The sequence below is a fragment of the Phanerochaete carnosa genome (genome assembly GCF_000300595.1).
Source record: "Phanerochaete carnosa HHB-10118-sp unplaced genomic scaffold PHACAscaffold_4, whole genome shotgun sequence".
Taxonomy (NCBI): Eukaryota; Fungi; Basidiomycota; class Agaricomycetes; order Polyporales; family Phanerochaetaceae; genus Phanerochaete; species Phanerochaete carnosa.
In genome coordinates, this window is record NW_006767631.1 from 496842 (window position 1) to 516247 (window position 19406).

Genomic DNA, 19406 nt, shown 5'->3' on the forward strand with positions numbered 1-19406 from the left:
GTTTAGCGAGAGATCTATGCACGAGACGTGCTGGCTGACATGGGCAGAGAGAGTGGCCGCGGCGACTGCTACTACATCCAGGCCCACCTGCGGTGCATACCAGAGAATTCGCAGAGTTCGCATAGGCTGAAGGTGCCGTCGGTGTCTGCAGAGGAAGAGATAGTTGGTGACGGTATTCAAGTAGTTTCGATTGTGCATTCAAGGATAGCGCACTATTAGGTTCTGGTATATCGTCGGTCATCGTTGCAAAACTCAGCGGTGCGCGACTCTCCTCCAACTTCGATCGGGCAATCGTTCAGTACTGTCGACACGCATGCCAGCCGCAGAGCCTGATTGAGTCGAACGCACAGTTGGCGTTTCGACGACTAGCGTAGGTTGGACGTGTAAAATGAAGCAAAGAACAGGCACTGTTCGTACTCCACAAGTATTTCAGGTTCATTGCCTGTAGACTCTAGACCTGTACACCGCCGGCGCGCCGTGAGGTATAAATGAGTTGATGCCGTTACCGAACAGTTCACTGCGCGGTACGTGACGCGCGTCTCCTCGTTACCTAACTGTCAGAAAGATAAGTAAATAACATCAGTGCACCGTTAGGCAAGCTCTAACGGTTAGCTAACGAGATCGGGTAATGGGCTGATCTTTCCATATTTCCGAGATGTTCTGCAGCGGGGTTTGAATACGTCGGCAGTACCCGTTTGAATAAATTACGCATTTTCCATTGAATTTTCGCTCTATTTGCATGAAAATTTGACAATAAAAAGCAATATATTCCTGACGAAACTAGGGAAGATACAAAGCTCTAGGGACTATTACTACGCTACAGTACATGCTAATCTTCCAGACAGACACTGTGCTTAGTGCACTCTTCACATCTGTCATGACTTGCTGAGACTTGCATGGATACCCTGCACAAAGCTAAAAGTGTGAGCCCTTAAAACACAACAGCAGACTTATGAGCTTACATGAGTGACACCTATCATCCGACATGCCAGCTACATATGATTACACATCTAGATAATCGTCAGCTGCGACTACCACAGAATATATGGGGACATACCTGTCAGAGTAGTGTAGGTGCTGCTGAACCAAAGGACATATCAATCAGGAAGCTACTCCTTGAGCTGTAGCACAACCTGATTTGTACCGTAGCTTAAGGAAGATACAGTGAAGGTATACGCAAAGTGAATGGAGAATGGGAGAGGAAGAGAGGACGGTAAGCCCACACAATCTCTTGCCATATAGGGACATCACGTGCACACTCCCGCCATCACCGCCATCACTCCTTATCTCAGATGCTCCTGCCCGGCAGTTTGGCTACCCGCAGGACTTAGACGTGCTCGCGCCGCCGCCAGTCAGCATGTTGGCAATGGTGTATAGTACTAAGTGTGGTAAATAAGTATTGTATATATGTTGTTTTGGTACATCATTGAGCTCATAACATGTTCTAATGGTGGCTGTATGATTCTTTTCGCTTCTGAGCCTTCTCGGGAGATGGACCCAGAGCCGGCACCTTCTTAGGACACTTGGAAAATCCAGATTTTGATGGCGGCGGTGTACCTGGACACTTCTTGAGCAACGAGAGTGAGTGCGCTGCTGGCCCTGTGCCATTCGGCAGGGCGCCAACTTCCGTGAGAAGCCGGGATATTTCCACGAGCATTGGTTCCATTGATGTCCAAACGTCAACGAAGCGGTTGATATCGTCGTGGTTTGCCCTATCGAGGTGCAATGGATGAAGCAGAGGTGCGAGTCTGCTGAGCTTGGGGGCAACGCGCTCGAGATCCATGAGAGTTCGTCCTATAGTTTGTTCATCAATACCCTTCGTATTTGCACGCGCGGATCGTACTGCCGCAATATCAAACTTGTCATCAAGCTCAGCAGTCGTGGCAATACTCGGTTCCCTGCTGAACCCAGTCTCGGAGGCGTCAAACTCAGAGGATGTTGCGTTGATATCATCTTGGGGAATGGATACGCCGTCCTGATCGCTGTCGTCTGATGTACTGCTATTTGCTTCCTCTATATCTGCGGTCCTAGAACCTGTGAGTCTCGACTCCTTGATAACATCTTCTGCATCATGGAGAAGCTCATTGATAGTGCACACAGCATCATTGAGCGGGGCAGCGGGCAGTGCAGGTGGCAGCGTGGGAGCGGGTGCGGTGATAGGAATGGAGAGGATGCGCCTCTTTGCACGGATTTCCAGGGCTTCTTCGACTGTCTTGGGAATATGGACGAATGGTAGCCGCACCCCTGACTTGTTTAGAAGGATTCCGCGCAAGATAGCAGCGCGCATGTGCTTGCAGAAGCCTCCGCGTTTGCTGAAGTCTGGACAGGTGCAAGAAGAGTACCCGTCGAGGCCGAGACTGACAGTATACTCAACAGGATTTATCTCGCCTTGTGTGGCGAGTGCGGAGTAGCATTGGAAGGTGAGTGCCTTGCTGGTTTCATCGAGTGAAGGCACGCTAATCTGCTGGCCAATCACAAGCTGTCCGGCGGCATGCTCCCGAGCTTCATCTGGGACATAGTATGCGAGCGGCTCGAGGGGTGCAGCCGAAGACGCAAACTGGCGTGCCTGAATGAGAGCCTGTCCACCTGGCAACGTTCTCATAATTGCCTCGCGCCGGGCAGCCTCTTGTGCATCAAGCCGCCTTTGCCGGAAGACAGAGGGTAATACGTGGAAAACAAGGATATTGACGAGAACATCTATACGCAGGCGGCGGCCACCCTTCTGATGGCGGTGGAGGAAGCGATTCTTCAGAACATTGTTGAACGATTCAAGGTGATTAGTTGTTGGGATGACGCCGTCCACTGGATGCTTCAAAATGGCCGCTGCGGTGTGTAGCCCATGTTTGGACCAGCTCTCCCACAGTGCCGCTCTGAGCCAGTAGGTCTCCAGATACTCGAGATGGGCGAGGCCACCCTGAGCAGCTTGATAGGTAGGTGAGTTGGTTCCAGCTTTGGCATCCCGCGAGTTCTCCAGCCATTGGCGTTCTTCTGCCACAAGTTGCAGCGCCGCTCCATGCGTCTCTGTTTCCAAGAGCGAGTCCTCAAGGCGTTTTAGCCGTGCACGGATGATAGAGTGGTCAGTTGTGTCTCCCTTTACGGACTTAGCGCGGTGATTCCTCCAGGAATGGCGTAGATAGACACGGCATATCAGCAGGTGTATGTTTGGAAAGACGCGAACAAGGGCCCCTCGCTCCATAAGATCCATGTCCGTAATTGCCACAGAGACGGTGAACTCTTCGCCATTACGAGATCCCATCGACTGCCGCCATGCCTCAAGCAAGCGGGTGAGACCTCGATATTGTACCCCGCAGCTGTATGCTTGTTCCCTGAGGGGGCAGAGAAGAGGAGGAATGCAAGGGGTACGCCCTTCTTGTTCTCGTCGATATCCATGACAATGAATAGGAGGATCTTTGAGTTGCAGACCCCGAACGTCCCATCAAGAAGCACCTGAGATTGGTGGCTGTACTTCCATGCAGCCTCTCGCATCTCAGGTGTCATGATGCAGGCTTCGAGGCGCTCTTCACGGGTTGTTTGAGGTGCGTAGTGGAAGATAGCATTATGGAGGGTCTTGTTGAAATGCGGTGAGTCCAAGTCAAGCCATTCGTCGAGATTAATGTATGCTTTTGACATTACTTTCACATCCTGCATGCGATGGAATTGCCGGTAAAGCGACCGAGAGTCTGTCTTGTTTAAGATCCACCGCCAACGAGAGTGCAAGATGTCATCTGGCATCTCGGGGTAGGTACGAGTATCGTGAGTATCGACCGCCACTCTGTTTGCTTCCATGATGGCATTCATTGACAAGCCTGCTTGTAGTTGACAGAGAGCTGTGCGAGATATGGACGGGTGGACAGGCCAGCTTGGAGCTCGAAATAGCTCCGCTGCTTGACAGGCTTCATTATGGTCAAAAAACCCGCGGATAAGGAGCACCCGGTGAGTTTGCACCTCGTATATGACCTCAGCATGGGCTAAGCAGCCCGTAAATGGAATCGGATTGTAACGCTTTTTGCTTCCAGATACAGTGTGATCATAACCGCAAGAGCTAGAGTGTCGGATTTGAGGTGAGTCAGTCTTATTTTCGATGATTTAGACACACACCACTGGTAAAGGGCCCTACAGACCTCTTCCTTTCCCTTCCCTGAAATAATCGACCACCGAATCTTCCACTTATTCCCTGGGCACTCCCGTGTTGTGAAGTCAAGCTGGTGCGACGCCAGGATAGAGGATGCAGTGAGTTGATCTTCCACATTTTCTGTTGAAAATTCCTGAGAAAATGTCTTCTCCTGGGCGTACAGGTTGTATACTGCTGTCTCTTGCTTGGCAGTGAGCTCAAGGTAATCGAGGTAGATGTCAGTAAGGCTTCGAGAGGCTTTAGGGGCCTTGTGGCTGCTTGCATTCGCCTCGGAGTGGTGTACAAAGCCCCTGAAACTCGATTTGGCACTGTTAGACGGCTTTCTGATAGAGGGTGCCTTCTGAGTGGGTCTTCCTACAACCATGGATGCTTGGTTTACTTTCTCTGGCAGCTGTTGTTGCATAGCGCAGGAATTCTCCAGCACAGAACAAGGGATGTCCAGCTTACCATACCTATGATGTTGACTGCTTATTGTATTTACTTATGTCCTTCAAAGTACTTGGTATCCATTACTTATCATGTTACAGACTCGAGGGTTATATTTAAATGTATCAAATACCGGCTGAAACAGCCGAAGAATACTGGGAGCGGCGGCGCGAGCATGTCTAAGTCCTGCGGGTAGCCAAACTGCCGGGCAGGAACATCTGAGATAAGGAGTGATGGCGGTGATGGCGGGAGCATGCACGTGATGCCCCTATATGGCAAGAGATTGTGTGGGCTTACCGTCCAGGAAGAGACGTGGCAGACAAGAAGCGCTTGAACCACACCGAGAGAATGCCGATGCATGCCGAGCATCAGCGGAGTTCAAAGCTGTCCCCGGCTCAAAGGCTTGAAGCATTCGCAAAGTCAGTCATTTCATTGGACACATCCTTCGTTCGCGGCGAGAAAAATATTTTGGATGAAACAAAGATGCAAGTAAGGTTAGTTACTGCCCTCAGGAAGCTTCCAATATTTTATTAGCAGGAAGTAGGCTCGTAGCTACGGTTGCAAGTTGGAAGAGCTCGTTTCCTCATGCTCAGGAATCTGTTAGGCGAACGGCCAGCCTGTCAGGCACAAATAGTGATGTGCAGGCCGGGCCTCAAAGCCTCCAAGCCTGCCAAGCCCGGCCCAAAAAGCCTGGCCCGAGTCAAGCCTGGCAGCGGGCTCAAGGCCAGGCTCGGAGCGTAGTCAAGCCCAAGCCCGGCCCGGAAGCCCAGGCTTGGGTGTGCTGGCTCCGTTACCGTTCCCTGAGTTCATAATAAGGAGAGAGCGACCTAATATGCACATAGAAGACAAAATGTAGATATTCTAGATGTAACGGCTCCCGCCGAGCACGATTGTGCGTCACCATCTGGTGCCTGCCGTAGGCGCACGCTCGTGGACTTCGCTGCGACTCGACTTGTTCCGCAGGTGTAGATCTTCTGGAGGTTATCATTTAGTGAGTACATGCAGTATTGATCTACTACACCCAAATACATTCCCTTTTGATAGCACCGGAACACTCGTTGTATTGTGAGCAAGCCCGGGCTTAAGCCCAAGGCTTGGGCCGGGCTCGGGCTCGGCTCGGGCTCAGGGCTCGGCTTGACGTCGCCACAAGCCCAAGCCCGGGCTTTGAGCCCAAGCCGGGCCCGCACATCACTAGGCACAAATAGAGACTTAACGGTTAGCAAATTGAATTCGCGCCTGTACTCCTGGCTGTCCGCCGAGTAGCATCAGACTAGTCAGGCGTTTGTTCAATCATTTTGATTGTAAACCGTCAGTTACATACACGACGGCGGTGTATTGGCTGTCAAGCTTCCGTACAGCACAGGAGATTTGTCCGCCCGAATCTTGAAGAACGAGATCAACGTCAACGTTACGTGTCAGGAGTCGATTGATGATGAGATGGCTCCAGACCCTATGCGAGCTGACGTCGCCACGAATGACGCGGTGCCCAAAGTGCCGGGGGATATAACCGTGTCCATTAGATCGTGCAGAAGGGCGGTCGAAGACAAGCGGGGCTGATTTCAATAGTGTTGAGCGGCTCGGTAGACTGGCACTTGAAATAGCGGGAGCTGCGATTTGGTGGCGCTAACGAGGGGCTCGGCGAAGTCGAGGAGGGGCGCCATCGGCGATTTGACCTTCACTGACGTGTGCCGAGACGTATTGCGAACGAGAGGATGTGATTGAGGAGCGTGCTGAGGGCAACAAACGGGCCCGTATAGAGATGTTAGTTCCGATGGCGCAGAGTTTTGGAGTACACTGTTGCCATTGGCAGCCGGCGGCCTGGCTTTCGCAGAGTAGTACAAAGTAATACGTTCATTAAAACTAGGCTGAGATTATCGCGAAACTTTTTTCATGCGTGTAGTCATGGGATTTTTCTCTGGATAATGTCAATACCGTAGAGTGGATGCATCTGAGTAGCGCGCGCACCTGCTACACGCTTCTCCTCGATAAATACCCACGCTTGCATCTCGGTCTCTCCGCCCTGTAGTCTGCCTCCCAACTCGAGTGTCGCCTGCGCTCAGCTCTAAGGCCCATCCTGCTCGCACAGCTGCTCTGATTTTAGCGAAGGGGTGGTGACACAATACCAAGAGACGTACGGCAGGCTCGCTACGCTCATCACAACCATCTTGTTCGTTCCTTGGCACGAACATCAGGTTGCTGTTGATCTCGATGTGATCTAAGGCCCGGTGCCTCAACACGGTCAGCCAAACTTGCAATGTACAGGAGACAGGTCACTCGGTACAGAATTGCTAGTAGAGAATGTGCATAAGGTAGTCATCCTGGACCGCGTGAAGGCCAAAAACTGCTCATGCTTGAGCTTATCGTCCATGACTCTAGATCCACGCCGATGGTTAATATTATCGACGACAGCACCTCCCGCGTAACCGCACTCCCATCTAAGATCCTTTGAGAGCGAGTAGACTGCGCCAGAGGGGTAAGTCAAATATTATGTGTTCCAGAGCTTCAGCAAGCAAAGCTTACGTTTTCGTGCAAGCGCACCCGCGTCATCTGCGCCCAGGCACGAGCAGGTCCTACTTCGAGATGTGTCCGGCGATCGCGGAGAGCATTTTGGTACGCTGGGACGTGAATGAATACCGCAAGTCGGTGATGCCGGTGATGGATTCGATGAGGCCAAGCTGAGGCAGCGGAAGCACATGCTTGTAGTGGCAAGCTTGTACTAACATCAGCCAGGGCGCATCAAGAAGAGATAGCAAGTTTGAGTGATGTGCTCAATGTCGTGAACGGGTCCGTGTGGTCGCTCGTGATGACGCTCATGTCCGCCGAGCGCTGGATCTTAGAGCTCGCCCTTTGGAAAGCAGTAGCTTGCTAGCCGCAAAGTGGTGACAGAACAACTTGCACTTCCAGACAAGCCGGAGTGGTTCAGTTTCTATCGTATGTGTATCGATGAGCATCGCTTTCAGACGATATCAACGAGACGGACACATACATGCGCAGTAGACGCACCTTGACTTCTTGATGTTTTAGTTGCAATCATGGTTCTACCTCTTCACTCTGCCCTCTGCCCTGAATGTCCTAGGCGGTGCCCGCATTTGACCCAAGAACCCAACCTGCTCGTGCGCCATCCTCAACCACTTCCCTCCGTCTAACTGCGCCGCTCAGTCCATCTACCGCCATCACTGAGATACAGGGTGTCTCCATCTTCGGATGATAGTTACATGCCCTCGCGACGTCTTCTTCGTTCCCGATGCGCGGTGTATGCGGAGCAAATACATAGGTGTTTCCATACGTGCATACGTTCCACGAGCTCCTAGGCTTACAACGGAACAAACATGAGCTTCACGGGCTTAAATTCTGAAAGAGAAACGCACCGCTTTGATACACATGCATATCATTATGCCCCGCATGGCTGCCTCTGTGCCAAAGATGGTAATGAACGCTCGGCTGCGTGCTCGAACGCCTTCACGCTGTACACCCGAAATAGAGACTGCTCTTGGGCTTGTCCGAAGAAACATCTCTTCCGTTGTCGCGCTGGTAACGCTGAACGCTGGCGCTGCTCATGAGAGATCACTGATAGAACGACAGCTTCAGCCCGCTCCGATGAATATCGTAGTCTTGAGCGAAGACGACAAAGCACAGCTTTGCAGCATCTTGATGAACCTGTTCGAGAACTTTCTGCACAAAAGACTGCTGGCAACTAGGAGTACAGTGGATGTAAAGACCTTTAGCTAGTAGTTCATGTGGTGCTTGGAAATGCCAAAGCGAGAGGCGAGAGATTCGCGCAACGCGTAGTAAGAGTAGTGACACAGCTAGCATACAAGGAAAACAGAAACCCGTCGAGGGAGAGGCTATGATGTGGATATCACTGTTGAGTTATTGACATTATCGAACCTGGCGACGGCGTAGGTGATGGAAGTAGTCAGGTAAGCGCCACAAACCCTGCGCGCTTTTCCACGCGGGCGGCGCCCGCTCTTGCACTGTCTCTAAGCACTTCCATGCCCTGACTCGTCCTCTACACCACGTAAACGAGTGTCACACATGGCTTCCTCACTACATTTATGACGTTCAACGTCGCGTTCTCGACTACGGGTGCCAATAACTATCGCGACCAGGCCGTACCGCTAACACCGCCGACCGTGTCAGATACCATCGCAATGCACGGTGCGCCCCACATCTGCCAAACTTTACTCATCAGATTATCTCGGGCGTTGATACCCAGTGTCAGCTGCATGGGTGCTCTGGAGACCCGGCTTGTCAGACAGCAAGTCTGCATCTGTTCCAGAGACAGCGATGAGGCTAAATACTACCACAACGGTAATGCGAATAGAAGAACCAGAAAGTCAGGCGAACCCTCAATTAAGTTGCATTTCAAAGATGCTTGTTGGCAGCTGTGCGCATTCTGCGATTTGTCACCATAGTCTCTCATTCGACGTCCTACTAGTTCTTCTCTCGAGTTTTGCCATGCTATCGTCTTCAATGGATAATGATTCCGCGCTATATGACATAAGATCTGCTTCCAAAAAAAAATGCGGCTAATAAGCCCATCTCGAGTGATGAAAGCTCCCACAAAGTTATAGCAGGGTTCAATCACAGAAATAATCAAACTGCAACAATATTCACCATAGGCACCGCATCACACCTAATCTCCTGCTCTCGTAACGGCTAGCAACTGTCAAGTAATGTCTGGTATGGAGGCTCTTTCCGCGATGATCCTAGAGGCTGCGGTGTATATAAATTGTAGGTGAGTGCGCCTGTCGGCCTGCACTGGCCAACGTAAACCTTTCAGCACACCACGAACGACATGACTGAGTCAAGCGAAGACATGCGGCAGCGGTTTTTAGTCACGTACGTATTCTCTCCCTTTAAAGCACGCTGTTTATGCCACTGATTTATACCATATATTCCCAGTCTGACGTCTAACTATATCATAAACTCGGTAGCCTGTATGCTGTGGTGTTATCTAACTCCGGCAGTGGTTCACTGAAAAACTTTGTTTGCAGGCCTTGTAGTCTATGAATATACTATAACGCTGGGCCAAGAGGTCGCCGTAGTTTGGAAAAGAAGGTTCACGGCCACCTCGATGCTGCTGCTTGGTATTCGGTGGTTCATGCTTCTCGGCTCGATTCTGGATGCTACACCCCCAACATACATATGGTGTGAGTCCAGTAAATTATAAAAGGTAGCCTAGACTCATATTATTGTTATAAAGGCGAACACTCTATTCTGTACAAATCTCCCTAACGAATAATTGCATCTGGCACAAGGTGCATCCCAGGATATATGCTAGGTATGCTTGTGTACTTGATAGGCACAGTGTTGCTCTCATGTGAGTATCGCCATAATTGTTGTTTAATTGCAAGAATTTTCACCAATTGTTTGCCATGTAGTGTTCTCTGCTCTGCGTGTGTACGCACTCTGGCAGGGTTCACCAATGAAATATGTCTGCCTCGCTGCCCCACTCATACTCGGAGTAGTTCCCGTTGGAACAAATATTGTGCGTCATTCTTTAGCAAGTCATATAGTATTTATACTGACTTGAGTTCAGTTCCAGTGGGCGCGTACTGCACATGTATACGTGGATACTCCACTACTTTCCGCATGTGCCAGTGTTGCCAACATTTCATGGAAGCTGAACATAGAGTAGGTGTAGACTTGTTGTACTACTTGGTTCTATGCTGACTGCTCTTCTTAGGTGTGAGCCTGCCTTTCTCATATTTACACTGTTAATTGTCATTTCAATGTGTGCAGTACTCTATTTCACCAGATGCAGCTTGATTGCTGCCGACATCATTGTCCTTGTGCTGACGTGGATCAAGTCATTCAAGCAGCTCATAGAGATGCGACGAGTAAACCTCGGACTGTCTATCTCCACCGTGCTTCTCCGAGACGGCAAGCGCATCTCTCTCTCTCTCTCCTGTGCGCAATGTAACTCATACAATGTTATTCTAGGCACCCTCTATTTCCTGTAAGCTACTTAATGTCATGAACCTTCCTAGTGACCCACCCGGGTTCTGTCTGAAACATGAACTCTCAGTGCCCTCCTGGCCATGAACATTCTCAACCTCTTGACATACTCTGAAGACAGTGGTTTTGATGTGACTGATGCCAAAACAGACTTATATTATGGATGTTTCTGATTCCTTGTCTACAGGGCACCTATGCGAGCAGCGTCATAAGATACATGGTAACTATCTACAACTCGGAAGGGCGAATATGCTCATTGACTAAACACTCTTGTTTATAGCCCGCATTGCTGGCTCAGCGCTTTCTACTCAACCTCCGTCAACCCAGCTACACCACCAACGAAAGCAGCTTAGATGCACAGCACACCTCTCGCCTCTCTGTCAGCTTCAGAGTGCCCTCTGATTTCCTTGGAAGTATTGGAGAGTCTCTGGACCATAGCCACTCGGGCCAAGATGAAGACGATGGAGACGACCACAACTGGGGTGCAGATGAGCCACAAGATGAATTCGAAGAGGGTTTCGTGCGCCAGACGGACACGTCGTTTGCCTATCAGCACGGGTCGGTGGAACCCGGCGGCGTTCTAGTCTTGCAGTCTGCTGAACGTGCAAGTGAAGAGGAAATCATCGGATTGCCCGCTTCCTCACGTGAGGTGGTAGCCGGGCCTTCCCCATACGCCTATTAGGCAAGTATCAGTGTTTGGTACCCTATCATGAAAGCTTAATGTTATCTCATCCGAGCAGACTTTGCCACACACCCGAGGCATGAATGTGAGACGCTCGACAGCTGTGGATTGTTGGGCTACCGGCCGCTACCTGACGCTGGCGTTGGGAAAGAGTCTAGGCGATGATAATCTCCTATTGATTATGTCTCGAGTTTCATATGTACCATCTGTTCAGATCCTCTTTCGCTGTCCGCATTCCTGCTAGGAATTATTTATTGCTTTAAATGGTTCGATAACACGTCTGATTGTATAAACTCTGTTCGACGTTCGTTCAACACCGGCAGCGGCACCGGTACTACCGCGCCCACCCGAACGAGCCCTCCGAGCTGGCACCTCGCACGGCTTCGTATAACCCATCCAGATGCTCGAGCACGAACGAGTCGCTCGAAAGCGAGGGCGTAATCTAGCACAGGAGTGCCCGGTAGTCACTGGAGCGGTCTGCATAGGCGCCATATCAGTTCACGCCCTGGAGCACAGCAGAGAAAGCCGCACAGATAGAAAAAGCACGGCCTCGACCCTGAATTGTCTGTCAACATAGTTAAGACGCTTGCTGCCGTGGTCCTTGACGTAGTTGGGGTCGCAGGTGAAGGTGACCTGTCGCGAGAAGCTGACGGCCAGCATGAAGGCCACCCGAAGAGTAGCGACCGCCAAGCTGAGGTAGCCGCGGTGACGGTGCAGCCTTCAATCCTTGTTGGGGACCAAGAGGCCAGCAGTGAGCACGTCGACGATTACACGGACACCGCCGTCGAACACAGTCCCATTGAGAAGTGAAGGATGATTGCGACGAGTGATAAACAGGGCAGCCTTTCAGTAGGCGGACGAAAACCTGATGGCAACTCCACGCTCTTGGGCTTGCCGTCGTGCTTGATGGTTGTGCCATCACGGACGATGAGACGCGGGAACGTTGAGGTTATGTAAATAAAATGGAAGTTAATAAAGTCTGAGAAGCAGGGTCAGCATGAGAGAATTCCAGTGCGCCCATATGTTGCTCACAATGTAAGCCGACGTAGAGACGCCATCGAGCTCGCCGCTGCAACTGTTAGTTACAAGGGTGATAATGAATTCGATACCCGCGCTGAGCTGGAAGATGGCCCAAAAGGCCCCGAGGGTCGTGTCTTTCTCTCATCGATCACATATCCCGCCATGACGGACCTCTGGATGAACCGTAGGAGCGCTGCCGAGAAACCGAGGACGTCGCCCGCGAGAATGGGGAGCTAGCGAATACTTGGCACCTCGGAGCCGCGTGGTTGGGGTCAACGACCGACAGCTTGCGTCCACAGGTTCATAGAAGAACGTTGAAGTTACGGCCGAGGAGTTTGAGGATCTCATCCAGGGCTTCTCTACGGGCGTTGACCGGATGACGCAGGGCGACGTTGAGTGAGAGATCTACGCGCGAGATGTGCTGGCTGACGTCGACGAAGAGGGCGGCCGCGGCGACTGCTACCACGTCCAGACCCATCTGCGATACGCATCGGACAATTCGCGGGGCTCGCATAGGCTGAAGGTGCCGTCGGCATCCGCAGAGGAAGAGATAATTGGCGACGGAGTTCAATTAGTTTCGATTATGTATTCAAGCAAAGCGCACTATTAGGTTATGATCTGTCGTCGGTCATCGTTGCAGAACTCGGCGGTGCGCGACTCACCTCCCAAATTCGATTGGGTGATTGTTTACCATGGTCGACAAGCATGTCCGCCGCAGAGCTTTATCGAGTCTAACGCACGGTTGGCGAGTCGACGACTAGCGTGGGTTGAACATGTAAAGCGAAGTGAGGACTAGGCACCGTTCGTGCTCTCCAATTATTTCAGGTTCATTACCTGTGGACTCTAAACCCGTATTGGCTGCCAAGCTTCCGCACGGTCTGGTCTCCCCTGCAGATTTTCCCGCTCGAGCCTTGTATGTCAAGGTTACGAGTGCCGAGGCATATAACCGTGTTCATGAGATCGAGGGCGGAAGAGCAGTCGAGGACAAACGAGCCTGGTTTTAATCGCGTTGAGCGGTTCGGTGGGCTGGCACCTGATATGGCGGGAGCTGCGACTTGGTGGCGCTAACAAGGGGCTCGGCGAAGTCGAGGGGGTGCGCCATCGGAGGAAACGAGAGGGGGTGGCTGAGGAGCGTGCTGAGGGCAACAAACGGACCCGTGCGGTGGCGTATATAGATGTTACTTTCGATAGCGCAGAGCTTTGGAGTACACTGTTGCCATTGACCTGGCTTTCGCAGAGCCGCACAAAACAACACGTTCATTCAAATATGCTAAGATTATCGCGAAACTTTTTTCATGCGTATAGTCATGGGATTTTCCTCCTGGATAATGTCAATACCGTAGAGTGCATGCATTTGAGTAGCGCGCGCACCTACTACACTCTTCTCCTCGATAATACCCATGCTTGCATCGCGGTCTCTCCGCCCTCCCAACTCCTCGAGTGTCGCCTGCGCTAAGCTCTAGAGCTCATCCTGCCCGTATGCCCCCTCGATTTGCTCCTCTGTACCTAGCTTCACCTACCCCGTCCGCTAATTGATCTTGACGTGATGTGAGTGCGAAAATTCGAACTCTTGGTATCATCGACGTGTATCCATCGTTTCTCCGCGGGTAGTGTGTGCACGACGATAGCGCAGTCAGCTCGTTGTTCGCACACGCAGTCATGCACTAATGCTTCCATCTGCACTACGAGATCCAAGTGAGCTTCATGAGCTCATAGAGGGATGGAAAGACGCGCGCATTTGTCAACAATCCGCGCCTCACCTGGACTCTGTTGCCCTGTAACGAGAATACGTGCCGCGCACTCTGATGCCTGCATACGGTATAGAGCAAAATCGAGGTTAACCTTTCGCGTGACTTCCAACACTGCCCGTTCTGGTGCTCTACTGATGCGTTCGAGCGTAGATGCTGCCGGTACAGTCGGTGAGATGACGGCTTGTCCCAGCCGTGATATCGCGGTCCTGCGTGGAGGCGACGCGTTTTTTTGTGCCGTCTTGACAAACCTCGTCAAAGTCTCTGACGTTGTCAACTTGTGGTAGTCACGAGTATAACGGTCCTCAAGGCCCTATCTAGTCATCCATGTTGGACCAGAAAGACATGAGAAGTCGGTACGTCGCGAAAGAGTGGGGCACAGTGAGACCGATTTCGGCACCTAAGAGACTGCGAGTTAGATAGCGTAGATGTAATGACGAGCTGGGCGGCGGCGGAGGTCAAAACGCCTGTGGATGAAGGTCGCGGCTGGAGAGGAAGAGTCTGCAGACGCCGGAGCCCGCGCCAATAGGTTTCCCATGTGCGGATCATGGCGGACGGACCGGCAGCAGGGCTTTGACGCCGCGCTTTCGTCTCAAGATCTCACCTCTAGGCAGGCTCCGCAGAGGCGAGGGTGGATATGCGAGTCGACGAAGGTGGTAGTAGTTGTTCAACGAGCAGCCTGCAGACGCCACACTGAAGGCCGTGCGAACGGCCCGGAACCCCGACGCCGCTCTCACCTCGCTTCGCCAGTGACTTTCTGTGCTCCTCTTCGACCCGCGTGCTGTGCGCGCGTCACGAACACAGAGCTCTACTCGAGCACACCTTATGATTCTTAGCAACCCTCTATGATTGTTGGCGGTGGTATGCGCAGGCTGGACACTGCCGACGCTACCGCCTATCAGTGCGGGGGCGTCCCAAGGCGCGCAAAGGCTGTAGTGACGGCATGCTGTTGGCCAGGCTCTGCCCCGCTGAGATCAGTCACAATTTAATGCGGCGATGCAGCTGCATGCGTGCTTACAGATGAGGTGTTTCAGTCAGTGAGTCTGTAGCTGATCCGGGAGCTGCGACGAAGTTAAATGGCTTTGGTAGGCCACCGAGGCGAGCGACGGGAGCGACTAAGGTCGGACCCCGGCGGTTCACCTAGAATTGCTTCATCAAACCCTACCCGTTTCGTGTGATTGGCTATTGAACTCGAGACGACAATCGCAAGAAGCTGGTCGGTCAGATGGGTGGATCCCCCCTGGCTGTGCTGCATGTTTGCATGGTCGTACGTCCCGTCGTCCGTCCTGGCCACCTTATCCGCAGTACTCGAGCATGTGCATCTATAACAGTTTTTGATATTCTTTCGGGACGGTCCCGCAAGCGAGATGGTTGAAGCCTCAACTGAGCTGCAGCTCAAGCTGGTGCCTGTTCACAACAGCGTACAATCCGCAATGCGTCTTGGAGATCTCTCAGACTTGGAGTGCTCCACTATTTCCAGAGCCGTCAAATAAAACTTGATATGAAGTAACTCCGCTACAAACTGCACTGAGTAGCTAAAGTATATATAGCTCGTAGATGAATTTGCTGCTCACTGACCTGTATCCTCTCGCCACAGACAGCATGGCACAATCGAACGAAGATCAGCAGCAGGAGATTCTACTGTCCATGTACGCCTCCTCCTTCAGATGTATGCCTCACTCTTCCACTGATGCCTATCATATGTGCCCAGTCAGATAGAGGACTATGTGGTGTACTCGATGCTGTGTATGCTATGGCGTCGCCAAGCCTCCGCGTCACCAGGCTGAACACTCTCTGTTTTAGGTCTTGTGGTCTACGAGTTCGTTATCACACTCGACCAAGAAATTGCCGTCGTATGGAGGCGGAAGTTCACACTCACCTCGCTGCTGCTGCTGAGCACTCGATGGCTCATGCTACTGAACCCTATCCTGTCAGTTATACCTCCCACGGGACAATCCTGGTGTGAGCATGTTGGTGCTAAATAATGTTTAAGACTGATTTGACGGTGCCGTTCTACAGATGTATAATCCGCTCTCTCGAAGACCATCTTCTGACAAGCCTCCGCGCCCGCCACAAGGTGCAAACCGATTGACATACTCGGTACACTGGTGTACCTGATGAGCACAGTCCAGGTTTCATGTGAGCACTGAGCATATGAATCTATGAATTGTTTGAAGTCGGACTGATCTTCTATGTAGTATTCTCTGCTCTGCGTGTGTACGCACTCTGGCGAGAGTCGAGGGCGAAATACATTTTTTCTGCCGTTGTACTCCTGCTCAGTGGGGCGGTCTTAACTGGAACTAACATTGTACGCCACCCTTCCATGAACTTAATGGTTTTCATTTAACTTCTTTTTAGTTCAACATGGTGCGCGTCATATTTACATACGTGGACACTCCGCTGTACTCTGGATGTGCGGACTTTGTCAACATCTCGCCAAAGCTGAATACAGAGTACATGCTGGTTATCTTTGTTATCCGGCTATACGCTAACGACATTCCCTAGGAGTGCGTCTGCTGTGCTCCCATTCGAGCTTTTAATCATGATGTATCAGTGCTCTTCCTCACGAGAGGCAGTGTAATTGCTGCTGACGTTGTCGTCCTCGTGTTGACGTGGATCAAGTCGTTCGAGCAGTTCCAGGAGATGCGACAGCTCAACCTGGGTTTGTCTATCTCGGCGGTGCTACTCAGAGACGGTATGTATGCCATTTTCGCCTGTCTGTGCATGATGTAGCTCACGGAGTGCTTGTGTAGGCACGGTATATTTCATGTAAGCTAGGAGTAACGAAACGATGTAATAACCCCGCCAATGACGTATTTGCTCTCAGTGTCCTGCTAGCCATGAGCATCCTGGAGCTCCTCACATACTCGGAGAGTAATATCACTTCAGTGAGTCGCGCCAGGGCCGGATGCGCCTCTATCGTGGGCAGTTCTAAGCACCCATCTACAGAGCACCTACGCAATCTCCGTCGTCCAGTTCATGGTAATTTATAACGAAAGTTAATATCAGACACATTTGTTGACCAAGCGTCAATGCCCACAGCCCCCTCTGCTGGTGCAACGCTTCATGCTCGACCTCCGCCGGCTCAACCGCGCTGCTGATGAAAGCAACTCGGACGCGCAGCACTTTTCTCGCTTCTCCGTGAGCTTCAGGGTGCCCTCCGATTTCCTCGGGAACATCGGGGAGCCCCTGGACCATGGCCAGTCGGAGCGCGAAGTTGAAGAAGGCGACGAAGACGAACATTATGTGGCAGGAGAATCTCAGACGCGACTCGAAGAGGGTTTAGTGCAGCAGCAGAGCGCGCGGCCATGTGATGAGCCGGCAGGCACCGATCCTGCCTCGGTGTTATCATCCACTGAACACACGAGTGAAGAGAATAGCGTCACGTCGTCCTCTTCCGCAGTATCCAGACCTTCCACGTCTGCTAATTAGGTGAGAACTATACTCCACGACTTGTAAAGGCAGCTTGACATACGTGCTTCCCGAACAGTCTTGATAAACGGCAAACTTGTAATTGCGTGGCTGCCGGAGGTCATCGAACACCGTGCTGCTTGACGCCTGCGCCAAAGCAGCCTTTCTTTTTGCGTCGTACTCCAATTCTTGCAGATAATACTATTCGTCCCCACGCCGCCTCATTTGCCTACACGTTACTAAGAATCTCACCCAATTATTTGAGCTGCTTGACTGACGCGTCACTGTGTTTTATTCTGAAAAGAAAGAAAGAATCGGCTTTCTCAGTGGTGCCTCAGACGTCGAATATGTCAAGACTGGCTCTCGTCAATGATTTGATAACACGCAAGACGGCGTGTCCTGATGTGCTTGCGTGACAAATTTCGAGTAGTAGCATTGCACATCTCTGGGCTCCACACCCGACGAGCGACGGAACAAGGCATCAAAGGCGGGATCGAGACTGCATAAATGTATGGCATGACATGACAACACTATGGTACAATTTTCTCAGAATCTAGAACAGCTCAGAATTTCAGAAGTTTGCGAACACGAGGGCGCGGGATCAAGAGGGAAGGCCAGCAAGAAAGCGACGGGATAGATAAGCCGGTAGCGTCCGGGGGCTATGCAGCCTCGACCACATTCGTTCTCTGGTCGTCTTTCTCCTCGCTTGCTGCTCCTTCTCAAGATGTTCTCCCCTGACGTCATTGACGTGCACGACCCGCACATCTGTATCGCTGACCGTGTGTGGGACCAAAAAGGCTGCCACAGATGAGACGAGTAGCGTCCAGAGCACTTCAGGAACGTACTTTTTTCGCTGCAAGGCATACAGCAGATAATTGATTGAGTCTCAGAGCTTCGGCGAGGGGGTCTTAACGCGGATGACACGGCACACAAGGCGCCGGGAAAACACATTAGCGTGCGGCCGCTTGCATGAAGGTGAGAAGGCATTGTTTCAAGCTGACGCGCCCTGCAATCGCGGTCGAACAGCTTGGCACGCCGACACGCGAACGGGTCGGTGATGCAAACAAAGGGCTTGGCGATGCCGAGCCAGGGCAACGAGTGCGCTTGTTGGGAAGCAACCTGCACCAGCATCCGCCAAGATACACGGAAAGCGGAACGAAGAACTTGAGGAGCGGGTGAAGGGCAAACGAGTCTGTGCGATCGTACATCGAGGCGGACTGATGTTTGGGCTGTCAGAATTCGCTGTGCGTCCACTGATAGACTCTGCTCCCGAACAATCTCAGTTGCGTGATGTATCTGTGTGTAGTGAGTACGCACACCTTGGTCCCCCTACGGCTTCTTCGCGCTTCGAGTTGTCAAGTGCTGCCCGCGCTCCGAGTCAAACTAGGAATGCGCCTTGCCAGTATGGCACCTTTAGCTGCTCCTCCGCGTTTTTTTTCACACCCGCTCAGCCGTTCTATCTGCTTCTTGTCTTTGCTGGATGCAATGAGAAGTGCTTTCGCATGCACGAGATCGTTCCGAACCGCTGCAGCAGTCTTCTTTACCTGGAGGGGTAGTGTATGTGGAGGGAAAATACAGGCTTACCAATTTGAACGGATACGCAAGCGTGCTGTGTGAGTTTCTGAGTCTGCAATGCAATGATAAGAATGCACACCGTGCTTGCTGGCCTAGGGATGTACGTACGTCTGTGACACCCCATATATACCTGTGTCCCATAGTACCAAGGCCTCTACAACTAGGGTGATAATCAACGTGGTGCACACAGGTGCCTTTTCGCTGGACAGCCCAAATTGAAGCGTCCTGAAATGTCAACTTCGAAAACGCTAGTTCCGTTGCCCTACTGACAGAGATGAACCAAAGATTGGGGGGACGACAGATTCGACCCGTCCGGATCTTTCGTGCGGCGACTGCGACGTACTTTGCAGCATCTTGATGAGCCTCTTCGGGGACTCCCGTTGCAGCTGAGTTGAGGCAACCGCGAGCGCAGCAGCGGTCACGGCTAGATTGAAGTTGACCGTTCGTGTCA

At 51.8% G+C, this 19406-nt stretch overlaps 4 protein-coding genes across 4 annotated transcripts; 2 read left to right on the top strand and 2 right to left on the bottom strand.

Annotated features, from left to right (window-relative positions):
* Nucleotides 1-1444: 1444 nt before the first annotated feature.
* Nucleotides 1445-4582, bottom strand: PHACADRAFT_27236 (uncharacterized protein; the record flags this gene model as incomplete). Its single annotated transcript, XM_007393981.1, has 4 exons — nucleotides 1445-3259; nucleotides 3292-4042; nucleotides 4099-4523; nucleotides 4580-4582. The coding sequence occupies 4 exons, from the start codon at nucleotides 4580-4582 to the stop codon at nucleotides 1445-1447; spliced, it is 2994 nt and encodes a 997-aa protein (XP_007394043.1).
* Nucleotides 4583-9554: 4972 nt separating this feature from the next.
* PHACADRAFT_91681 (uncharacterized protein) lies at nucleotides 9555-10524 on the top strand (the record flags this gene model as incomplete). The annotated part of the gene is made up of 3 exons (XM_007394145.1): nucleotides 9555-9720; nucleotides 9916-10049; nucleotides 10255-10524. Coding segments are annotated over 3 exons (570 nt in total), but the record flags the coding sequence as incomplete, so codon positions are not given.
* Nucleotides 10525-15551: 5027 nt separating this feature from the next.
* On the top strand, nucleotides 15552-15899 carry PHACADRAFT_140967 (uncharacterized protein; the record flags this gene model as incomplete). Its single annotated transcript, XM_007394146.1, has 3 exons — nucleotides 15552-15618; nucleotides 15681-15715; nucleotides 15773-15899. Coding segments are annotated over exons 1-3 (207 nt in total), but the record flags the coding sequence as incomplete, so codon positions are not given.
* A 2002-nt stretch (nucleotides 15900-17901) lies between these two features.
* On the bottom strand, nucleotides 17902-19156 carry PHACADRAFT_253426 (uncharacterized protein). Its single transcript, XM_007394147.1, has 5 exons — nucleotides 19064-19156; nucleotides 18965-19007; nucleotides 18698-18905; nucleotides 18226-18643; nucleotides 17902-18178 (listed from the first exon to the last, which is right to left on the bottom strand). The coding sequence occupies exons 4-5, from the start codon at nucleotides 18509-18511 to the stop codon at nucleotides 17982-17984; spliced, it is 483 nt and encodes a 160-aa protein (XP_007394209.1). The 5' UTR covers nucleotides 18512-18643; nucleotides 18698-18905; nucleotides 18965-19007; nucleotides 19064-19156; the 3' UTR covers nucleotides 17902-17981.
* Nucleotides 19157-19406: the final 250 nt, after the last annotated feature.

Coding starts and splice junctions, on each gene's coding strand:
- PHACADRAFT_253426 (XM_007394147.1), bottom strand. CDS start 18,511: ATGCTGGTGCAGGTTGCTTCCCAACAAGCGCACTCGTTGCCCTGGCTC. Junction 18,179..18,225: donor TATGCCTTGCAGCGAAAAAA/GTACGTTCCTGA, acceptor CATCTGTGGCAG/CCTTTTTGGTCCCACACACG.